The sequence below is a fragment of the Bombina bombina genome, chromosome 5, assembly GCF_027579735.1.
Source record: "Bombina bombina isolate aBomBom1 chromosome 5, aBomBom1.pri, whole genome shotgun sequence".
In the NCBI taxonomy this organism is placed as follows: Eukaryota; Metazoa; Chordata; class Amphibia; order Anura; family Bombinatoridae; genus Bombina; species Bombina bombina.
The window spans coordinates 93,068,186-93,080,785 of record NC_069503.1 but is presented as its reverse complement, the minus strand read 5'-3'; the positions used below and the strand labels follow the sequence as shown (position 1 = coordinate 93,080,785).

The 12,600-nt window shown below is 45.6% G+C and overlaps 1 protein-coding gene and 1 long non-coding RNA gene across 3 annotated transcripts in view; both read right to left on the bottom strand.

Annotated features, from left to right (window-relative positions):
• The window catches only part of LOC128659958 (zinc finger protein OZF-like), a 187,334-nt gene that overhangs the window by 174,226 nt on the left and 508 nt on the right, over window positions 1–12,600 (bottom strand). For both annotated transcript variants that reach the window (XM_053713548.1, XM_053713547.1), the window contains exon 2: window positions 3,069–3,176. In XM_053713548.1, the coding sequence (XP_053569523.1) occupies window positions 3,069–3,176 (108 nt within the window). The remainder of the gene's footprint in view (window positions 1–3,068; window positions 3,177–12,600) is intronic.
• Window positions 3,190–3,924, bottom strand: LOC128659960 (uncharacterized). The gene is made up of 2 exons (XR_008402490.1): window positions 3,820–3,924; window positions 3,190–3,780 (listed from the first exon to the last, which is right to left on the bottom strand). It is a non-coding gene; the product is annotated as an uncharacterized LOC128659960 (long non-coding RNA).

Genomic DNA, 12,600 nt, shown 5'->3' with positions numbered 1-12,600 from the left:
CCTGTATCCCTCAGATACATCACACACATACACTCCCCTTTACTCTGTATCCAGCAGCCATATCACACAGGTACACTCACCTGTGCCCTGTATCCCTCATACACATCACACACATACACTCACCTGTGCCCTGTATCCCTCAGACACATCACACACATACACTAACCTGTGCCCTATATCCCTCAGACACATCACACACATACACTCACCTGTACCCTGTATCCCTCAGACACATCACACACGTACACTCACCTGTTCCCTGTATCCCTCAGACACATCACACACATACACTCACCTGTACCCTGTATCCCTCAGACACATCACACACGTACACTCACCTTTGCCCTGTATCCCTCAGACACATCACACACATACACTCACATGTACCCTGTATCCCTCAGACACATCACACACATACACTCACCTGTACCCTGTATCCCTCAGACACATCACAAACGTATACTCAACTGTACCCTGTATCCCTCATACACATCACACATATACACTCAACAGTGCCCTGTATCCCTCATAAACATCACACACATACACTCACTTGTAGCCTGCATCCCTCAGACACATCACACACATACACTCACCTGTGCCCTGTATCCATCAGACATATCACACACGTACACTCACCTGTGCCCTGTATCCCTCAGACACATGTCACACACATACACTCACCTGTACCGTGTATCGATCAGACACACGTCACACACGTATACTCACCTGTAGCCTGCATCCCTCAGACACATCACACACGTACACTCACCTTTGCCCTGTATCCCTCAGACACATCACACATACACTAACCTGTGCCCTGTATCCCTCAGACACATCACACACATCACACACGTACACTCAACTGTGCCCTGTATCCCTCAGACACATCACATCGTACACTCACCTGTGCCCTGTATCCCTCAGACACATCACACACATACACTCACCTGTGCCCTGTATCCCTCCTACACATCACATACATACACTCACCTGTGCCCTGTATCCCTCATACACATCACATAATACACTCACCTGTGCCCTGTATACCTCAGACATATCACATACATACACTCACCTGTAGCCTGTATCCCACAGACACATCACACACATACACTCACCTGTGCCCTGTATCCCTCAGACACATCACACACGTACTCACCTGTGCCCTGTAACCCTCAGACACATCACACACATACACTCACCTGTACCCTGTATCCCTCATACACATCACACACATACACTCACCTGTACCCTGTATCCCTCACACACATCACATACATACACTCACCTGTGCCCTGTATCCCACAGACACATCACACACTTACACTCACCTGTGCCCTGCATCCCTCAGACATATCACACACTTACACTCCCCTTTACTCTGTATCCAGCAGCCATATCACACAGGTACACTGACCTGTGCCCTGTATCCCTCAGACATATCACACACATACACTCATCTGTACCCTGTATCCCTCAGACACATCACACACATACACTCACCTGTAGCCTGTATCCCTCAGACACATCACACACATACACTCCCCTGTGCCCTGTATCCCTCAGACACATCACACACATAAACTCACCTGTACCCTGCATCCCTCAGACACATCACACACATACACTCACCTGTACCCAGTATCCCTCAGACACATCACACACATACACTCACCTGTACCCTGTATCCCTCAGACACATCACACACATACACTCACCTGTACCCTGTATCCCTTAGACACATCACACACATATACACTCACCTGTGCCCTGTATCCCTCATAAACATCACACACATACACTCACTTGTAGCCTGCATCCCTCAGACACATCACACACATACACTCACCTGTGCCCTGTATCCATCAGACATATCACCCACGTACACTCACCTGTGCCCTGTATCCCTCAGACACATGTCACACACATACACTCACCTGTACCCTTTATCCCTCATACACATCACACACATACACTCACCTGTGCCCTGTATCCCTCAGACACACATGTATGTACGTATGTAGGTGTATAACTGTGTGTGTAAATATGAGTATATGAGCAAGCATGTATATGCCCTGTATCCCTCAGACACATCATATACATAAACTCACCTGTACCCTGTATCCCTCAGACACATCACACACATAAACTCACCTGTGCCCTGTATCCCTCAGACACATCACATACATACACTCACCTGTACCCTGTATCCCTCAGACACATCACACACGTACACTCACCTGTGCCCTGTATCCCTCAGACACATCACACACATACACTCACCTCTACCCTGTATCCCTCAGACACATCACACACATACACTCACCTGTACCCTGTATCCCTCAGACACATCACACACATACATTCACATGTAGCCTGTATCCCTTAGACACATCACAAACATACACTCACCTGTAGCCTGTATCCCTCAGACACATCACACACGTACACTCACCTGTGCCCTGTATCCCTCAGACATATCAGGCACATACACTCACCTGTAGCCTGTATCCCTCAGACACATCACACACATACACTCACCTGTGCATTTTATCCCTCAGACACATCACACACATACACTCACCTGTGCCCTGTATCCCTCAGACACATCACACACATACACTCACCTGTGCCCTGTATCCCTCAGACACATCACACACATACACTCACCTGTGCCCTGTATCCCTCAGACACACATCACACACATACACTCACCTGTACCCTGTATCCCTCAGACACACATCACACACATACACTCACCTGTGCCCTGTATCCCTCAGACACATCACACACATACACTCACCTGTACCCTGTATCCCTCAGACACATCACACACATACACTCACCTGTGCCCTGTATCCCTCAGACACATCACACACATACACTCACCTGTGCCCTGTATCCCTCAGACACACATCACACACATACACTCACCTGTACCCTGTATCCCTCAGACACATCACACACATACACTCACCTGTGCCCTGTATCCCTCAGACACATCACACACATACACTCACCTGTGCCCTGTATCCCTCAGACACTCGTCACACTAGTACACCTACCTGTATTTATATTGTCACATATTTCCTGCTTTGTAGCTTCTGGCATATTTGCTAGCCACTGAGCTTCTGTTTGTTCCGTTTTACATAAAATGTTATCATTGTTTACACCTGGGGAAAATAAAGTAATAGAAATAAATCAATCACTCTTTACATGGTATCTTTTTAAAAGTTAGTTTAAAACAAAATGTGAAAAACAGTGTAATTTAAATTAAATACACCTGAGTCTATCGGTTAGATTACGAGTTTTGCGTTATGAGCGGCTCGGTACTAACTTGCAAGTTATTGTCACCGCTCACCTCCCTACAGCACTGCTATTACAGGTTTTCATAAACCCGGCGTTAGCAGGCAAGAAGTGAGCGTAGAGCAAAATTGAGCTCCATACCGCACTCAAATACCAGCGCTGCAGTAAGCTGGTTTTACGTGCTCGTGCACGATTTCCCCATAGACATCAATGGGGAGAGACGGCTAAAAAAAAGCCTAACACCTGCAATAAAAGAGCGTAAAGCTCCGTAACGCAGCCCCACTGATTCCTATGGGGAAACAAAAGTTATGTTTACACCAAACACCCTAACATAAACCCGGAGTCTAAACACCCCTAATCTGCCTACCCCGACATCGCCGACACCTACATTATATTTATTAATCCCTAATCTGCTGCCCCTAACATTGCCGACACCTACATAATGTTATTAACCACATCACATACACTCACCTGTGCCCTGTATTCCTCAGACACATCACACTCACTCACCTGTGCCCTGTATCCCTCAGACACATCACACATATACACTCACCTGTACCCTGCATCCCTCAGACACATCACACACGTACACTCACCTGTGCCCTGTATCCCTCAGACACATCACACACATACACTCACCTGTGCCCTGTATCCCTCAGACACATCACACACATACACTCACCTGTGCCCTGTATCCCACAGACACATCACACACATACACTCACCTGTGCCCTGTATCCCTCACACATCACATACCTACACTCACCTGTACCCTGTATCCCTCAGACACATCACATACATACACTCACCTGTGCCCTGTATCCATCAGACACATATACTCACCTGTACCCTGTATCCCTCAGACACATCACATATATACACTCACCTGTGCCCTGTATCCATCAGACACATACACTCACCTGTGCCCTGTATCCATCACACACATACACTCACCTGTACCCTGCATTCCTCAGACACATTGCACATACACTCACCTGTGCCCTGTATCCCTCAGACACATCACATACATACACTCACCTGTGCCCTGTATCCCTCAGACACATCACACACATACACTCACCTGTAGCCTGTATCCCACAGACACATCACACACATACACTCACCTGTACCCTGCATCCCTCAGACACATCACACACATACACTCACCTGTATCCCTGTATCCCTCAGACACATCACACACATACACTCCCCTTTACTCTGTATCCAGCAGCCATATCACACAGGTACACTCACCTGTGCCCTGTATCCCTCATACACATCACACACATACACTCACCTGTGCCCTGTATCCCTCAGACACATCACACACATACACTCACCTGTACCCTGTATCCCTCAGATACATCACACACATACACTCCCCTTTACTCTGTATCCAGCAGCCATATCACACAGGTACACTCACCTGTGCCCTGTATCCCTCATACACATCACACACATACACTCACCTGTGCCCTGTATCCCTCAGACACATCACACACATACACTAACCTGTGCCCTGTATCCCTCAGACACATCACACACATACACTCACCTGTACCCTGTATCCCTCAGACACATCACACACGTACACTCACCTGTGCCCTGTATCCCTCAGACACATCACACACGTACACTCAACTGTACCCTGTATCCCTCATACACATCACACATATACACTCACCTGTGCCCTGTATCCCTCATACACATCACACACATACACTCACCTGTGCCCTGTATCCCTCAGACACATCACACACATACACTCACCTGTGCCCTGTATCCCTCAGACACATCACACACATACACTCACCTGTGCCCTGTATCCATCAGACATATCACACACGTACACTCACCTGTGCCCTGTATCCTTCAGACACATGTCACACACATACACTCACCTGTACCCTTTATCCCTCATACACATCACACACATACACTCACCTGTACCGTGTATCGATCAGACACACGTCACACACGTATACTCACCTGTAGCCTGCATCCCTCAGACACATCACACACGTACACTCACCTGTGCCCTGTATCCCTCAGACACATCACACATACACTCACCTGTGCCCTGTATCCCTCAGACACATCACACACATACACTCACCTGTGCCCTGTATCCCTCAGACACATCACACACATACACTCACCTGTGCCCTGTATCCCTCAGACACATCACACACATACACTCACCTGTGCCCTGTATCCCTCAGACACATCACACACATACACTCACCTGTGCCCTGTATCCCTCAGACACATCACACACATACACTCACCTGTGCCCTGTATCCCTCAGACACATCACACAAGTACACTCACCTGTGCCCTGTATCCCTCAGACACATCACACTCATACACTCACCTGTACCCTGTATCCCTCAGACACATCACACACATACACTCACCTGTGCCCTGTATCCCTCAGACACATCACACACATACACTCACCTGTACCCTGTATCCCTCAGACACATCACACACTTACACTCACCTGTACCCTGTATCCCTCACACACATCACATACATACACTCACCTGTGCCCTGTATCCCACAGACACATCACACACTTACACTCACCTGTGCCCTGCATCCCTCAGACATATCACACACTTACACTCCCCTTTACTCTGTATCCAGCAGCCATATCACACAGGTACACTGACCTGTGCCCTGTATCCCTCAGACATATCACACACATACACTCATCTGTACCCTGTATCCCTCAGACACATCACACACATACACTCACCTGTAGCCTGTATCCCTCAGACACATCACACACATACACTCCCCTGTGCCCTGTATCCCTCAGACACATCACACACATACACTCACCTGTACCCTGCATCCCTCAGACACATCACACACATACACTCACCTGTACCCTGTATCCCTCAGACACATCACACACATACACTCACCTGTACCCTGTATCCCTCAGACACATCACACACATACACTCACCTGTACCCTGTATCCCTCAGACACATCACACACGTACACTCACCTGTACCTTGCACCCCTCAGACACATCACACACATACACTCACCTGTGCCCTGTATCCCTCAGACACATCACACACATACACTCACCTGTACCCTGTATCCCTCAGACATATCACACACATACATTCCCCTGTGCCCTGTATCCCTCAGATACATCACACATACACTCACCTGTACACTCACCTGTGCCTTGTATCCCTCAGACACATCACATACATTCACTCACCTCTGCCCTGCATCCCTCAGACACATCACACACATACACTCACCTGTAGTCTGTATTCCTCAGATACATCACACACATACACTTACCTGTACCCTGTATCCCTCAGACACATCACATACATACACTCACCTGTGCCCTGCATCCCTCAGACACATCACACACATACACTCACCTGTAGTCTGTATCCCTCAGACACATCACACACATACATTCACATGTACCCTGTATGACTCAAACACATCACACACATACACTTATCTGTACCCTGTATCCCTCAGACACATATCACACACGTATACTCACCTGTGCCCTGTATCCCTCAGACACATCACACACTCACCTGTAGCCTGTATCCCTCAGACACATCACATACATACACTCACCTGTGCCCTGTATCCCTCAGACACATCAAACACAGTACACTCACCTGTGCCCTGTATCCCTCAGACACACGTCACACACATACACTCACCTGTACCCTGTATCCCTCAGAACATCACACACAGTACACTCACCTGTAGCCTGTATCCCTCAGACACATCACACACATACACTCACCTGTACCCTGTATCTCTCAGACACATCACATACATACACTCACCTGTACCCTGTATCCCTCAGACACACGTCAAACACATACACTCACCTGTGCTCTGCATCCCTCAGACACATCACACACATACACTCACCTGGAGCCTGTATCCCACATACACATCACACACATACACTCACCTGTACCCTGTATCCTTTAGACACATTGATGCAGTTATAAAGTACAAGGACTGAACCTGAGGCTCTGACAATTGCTGATACTAATAAATGTAATGTCAGCTACAGATCACTGCAGAGGATAAAGCATCAGCCAGTCAGGAAGAGTAAGAACTGTCAGTTACACATTATAAGTTATATTGCAGTTATACAGTTATCAGTTTCCCTGGATTACTATAGTGCTGCATACACAGTGTACAGGACTGCTAATACAAGGAGTGCAGCAGCCATTCATTATAAAGGACTATATATATATATATATATGTATATCTATCCATATTACTGTGTGCAAATCTACAGGAGCACCTTGTTATGTCATCCAGTAAATAAAGTGCCAGTTTACATTTAGAAGTTGCAAGTACATCATTCATATAAAGAGTTAATGTTTGCTATATAAGGACATTACATCTGGCGACGAGTACTACCACAAACTCACGCTATAATGGCTGTATTTGGAGCATTGACAGAATTTGACCCTGACACAGATAACTGGGTTTCCTGGACTGAAAGACTACAGCAGTATTTACTTGCCAATGACATTGGAGATACTAAGTCTGTTGCTGTCTGTCTGACAACTATTTGTGCTAAAACATATGAGATTCTAAAAGATCTGCTACACCCAGAAAAGCCAGCCACCAAGTCTTTGTCTGAAATAATACAGATCTTAACACAACATTTCCAACCACGGCCATTAGAGATTGCTGAGCGGTTCAAGTTTTATAGCAGGCGCCAAGGGGTACAAGAGACTGTATCTACATTTGCAATCAGTTTAAAGAAATTGGCCAGCACCTGTGCTTTTGGGGATTATCTGCATATGGCCCTTAGAGATCAGTTTGTTATGGGTGTGAGTACAGAATCTATTCAAAGGCGACTTTTGACAGAGGAGACCCTGACCTTCCATAAAGCACTAGAGATTGCTTCTGTTTTGGAACAGGCCACATGAGACACTAGTTTACTGCAGACGCATTCTCACACTAAGGAAGAACAGGTATTTTTCTCTAATGTGAAGCAACAGACTAAACCAGCCAGTAAATATTCAGCAAAAGCAGCATCGCCTATTAACTGTTACAGATGTGGAGCACAGAATTATGTAGCTTCTGAATGCAGATTTAAAAATGCTCGTTGTCATGGCTGTGGTAAAATAGGACACTTAAAGAAGGCTTGCAGAGGATCTCAGCAGAGTGTCTCAAGCAAAACTCATAAGAAGGGAAATTACCACATGGCTTATAAGGGAGCCACATCAGATTCAGAAGAGGAAATGACTGTTCAGAGTTTGACTGTATACACCATGACAGCAGGGTCTGAGCATTTGACCGTTCATGTTAATATTGAAGGAAAAGATTTGACCATGGACTTAGATACTGGGGCTGCAGTTTCAGTTATGACAATTAAAGATTGGAAACAGCTGAAAATTAAAGTATTGCTGCAGCCCACTACCTTGAACCTACAAACATACTTCAGAGAAGTCTTGACGCCACTGGGGTGTGCATCTGTATCTGTGTGTACAAACAGTAAAACTGCCAATCTTACACTATATATACTAAAATCAGGTGGCCCACCTCTTTATGGAAGGGACTGGATATGGGCCCTTGGCATGCCTGAGAGCCTCAAAAACAGTGAAGTTCTTCATATTGGAGTTGATCGTGCCCAGTGGACTCAGAACATTAAGACCAAATATGCCTCAGTGTTTGAAAATGTTCTGGGAAAAGTTAAGAACAAAAGGGTACGGTTACAGTTAAAACCTGGAGCAAGGCCAAAGTTTTTCAAAGCACGAACTGTGCCATTCGCTTTAAGGGCAGGAGTTGATGCTGAACTGAGGAGGTTAGAAGAGTTAAAGATTATAACCACAGTGCATCGTAGTGAGTGGGCTTCTCCTATTGTAACGGTAAGAAAGAAAGATGGACAGATCCGAATATGTGGAGACTTTAGGATGGTGTTGAATGAACAGTTAGCAGTGGATACGTATCCATTACCCAGAACAGAGGAGATTTTTGCTAACTTAGCTGGGGGATAACATTTCACAAAGATTGATTTAAAAAATGCTTACCTTCAACTTGAAGTACATCCAGATTCCCGCAGGTTACTCACCATCAATACTCACCGTGGTTTATTTCAATATAATCGTATGGTCTTTGGCATTGCTCCTGCACCAGCCATCTGGCAACGCACCATGGAAGAACTGTTAAATGGACTACCCTATGTCCAATGCCTTTTAGATGACATGTTAATCACGGGCAGGACAGAGGAAGAACATCGACACAATGTAGAGAGGGTACTGCAGCGGCTAATGACCTACGGGTTGAAGGTCATCTTGGAGAAGTGTGCTTTCATGCGTGACAAATTAGAATTTTGTGGCCATGTTATAGATTGTCATGGTCTACACACTGCTGATGACAAAGTCAAGGCCTTGCAAGAAGCTCCTATACCACAGAATGCATCACAACTACGATCATACCTTGGTCTCCTTAACTATTACCACCATTTTTTCTTCCCCAGCTAGCCCATACGTTACACCCACTACATCAGCTTCTTGAGACAAATCGAACCTGGTTGTGGAGCAGTGAATGCAATAAAGCCTTCCAGGAATCCAAGAACCTACTCCTGTGTTCCCGCATGTTAATGCACTATGATCTTCAGAAACCACTCATGATAGCATGTGATGCTTCGCCTTATGGTTTAGGGGCTGTATTGTCACACACAATGCCAGATGGGACAGACCGACCGGTAGCCTTTGCTTCCCGTTCTCTAACGACGGCAGAGAAGAACTATTCCCAATTAGACAAGGAAGCATTGGCCATTGTATGGGCTGTTAAGAAGTTCCATAACTTTATTTATGGTAGACAATTTACTCTTTTAACTGACCATAAGCCACTGCTGACCATCTTTAATCCAAGGAAAGGAATTTCAACCACTACAGCGGCTAGATTGCAAAGGTATGCTCTAACTTTGGGAGCATATCATTACTCCATCAAATACCGGGCCCATGATTCCCATGGCAATGCTGATGCCATGTCCAGGCTTCCACTAATGAATTCCTAACCAGTTGTTCAAGAAAGCCTTCCAAGTGTGTGTTTTACGGGTATAGTACATGCCAAACAAATTGCAAAGGAGACAGCTTGTGATACTGAATTACAACTTCTGGCAAAGTATTTGAGAGATGGCTGGCCAAGAACTGTCTGTGATGTTCAGTGAGCATACATACTACGAGCGAAAGAACTCACACTCAGAAATGGATGTATTTTATGGGGTGAGAGAGTTCTGGTTCCTAATGGGCTACGGCAAGCTACGTTAAAACTCCTTCATGAAGGACACCCAGGCATTGTCAGAATGAAACAGAAGGCTAGGGGTCATGTTTGGTGGCCGGCCATTGATAAGGACATTGAGAACTATGTTATGGCATGCAAAGGGTGTGTTCAAGCTCAAGGACAGCTTCCACGAGGAGCTGTACAACCATGGGACTGGCCTACTACTCCTTGGGAGAGACTACATTTGGACTTTGCCGGTCCTATTGATGGAATCTCATATTTAATCATAATTGATGCACACTCTAAGTGGCCAGAAGTAAGTCCAATGACAAGGACTACAACTACTGAAGTCATATCAGCATTAGAAAGACTGTTTTCAGTATTTGGGTTGCCAAGAAAACTGGTCACAGACAATGGTCCCCAGTTTGTGTCACAAGACTTCCAGAATTTTTTACATACGAATGGAATTCACCATCATCGGACGGCACCATATCACCCAGCCACCAACGGGCAAGCAGAGAGATTTGTCCAAACCTTTAAAAGGGGACTGAAAGCGCTAAAAGCAGAGAAGCAGGTTAATTCTAAAAACATTTTACAATTTTTGCAACAATATAGGGTTACTCAACACCCCACCACGGGAGTTGCCCCAGCTCAACTATTGTTTGGCAGGAAGATCCGTACAAAGCTGGATTTAATCACACCAGATGTAGCAGAAACAGTCCCCATCATGCAAGATAAAATGAGAGTGGGAAAACCTTCACGGACCTATACAGAAGGAGACTTGGTTTGGTATAGGGTGTACCATACAGAGGAAAAATGGGCACCAGGTGTTGTTGCCCAGGTTGAGGGCCCAAAGATGTATGTGATAACCACTCAATCAGGTGTGTGTCTCCGCCATGTGATCCAACTACGACCACGGCTAGAGAGGAGAGAACAGGCTGGTGAGGACCATCACATAAAAATGCAATCAGACAATGACTTTGATATCTGGGGTGGTGTTTGGCATGATCCAAACACAGGCTCTGACTCAACTGCAGAAGATGACTCAGAAATACCAGCCTCAGTAGAAGAACCTTGTAATGATGAGTCAGGAAATGCTATCCAGGACCACAATAGTCATGCTCGTACTCCCAGGCAACGAACACCTGTTGTTCTTTGGTCTCCTGAAGTTAATCTCAGAGACACTCTCCAGAGACAACATGCAACGTAAGAAACAAGAAGCAGCTTTCACGTCCACAATACAAGAGGATGCTGGAGAAGACTGATTTATCTTACGGTTGTTGTTGTGCAGTTAAGTTTAAAAAAAAAAAAAAAAAGTAGGAAAGGAGATGTAGTGTTGTGCTTACTTCCTGGTTTGGTCAGATGGCACATTGAGGCTTCCATACAAAGATGATGTCATCAAGTGGGCTGTGCTTAGGTTCAGAACAGTTCAGAGAAGCCATCTTGTGACAGTTTGTGATGCAGTTATAAAGTACAAGGACTGAACCTGAGGCTCTGACAATTGCTGATACTAATAAATGTAATGTCAGCTACAGATCACTACAGAGGATACAGCATCAGCCAGTCAGGAAGAGTAAGAACTGTCAGTTACACATTATAAGTTATATTGCAGTTATACAGTTAACAGTTATACAGTTATAAGTTTCCCTGGATTACTATAGTGCTGCATACACAGTGTACAGGACTGCTAATATATGGAGTGCAACAGCCATTCATTATAAAGGACTATATATATGTTTATCTATCCATATTACTGTGTGCAAATCTACAGGAGCACCTTGTTATGTCATCCAGTGAATAAAGTGCCAGTTTACATTAAGAAGTTGCAAGTGCATCATTCATATAAAGAGTTAATGTTTGCTATATAACGACATTACATCACACACAGTACACTCACCTGTAGCCTGTATCCCTCAGACACATCACACGCATACACTCACCTGTACCCTGTATCCCTCAGACACATCACACACAGTACACTCACCTGTGCCCTGTATCCCTCAGACACACATCACACACATACACTCACCTGTA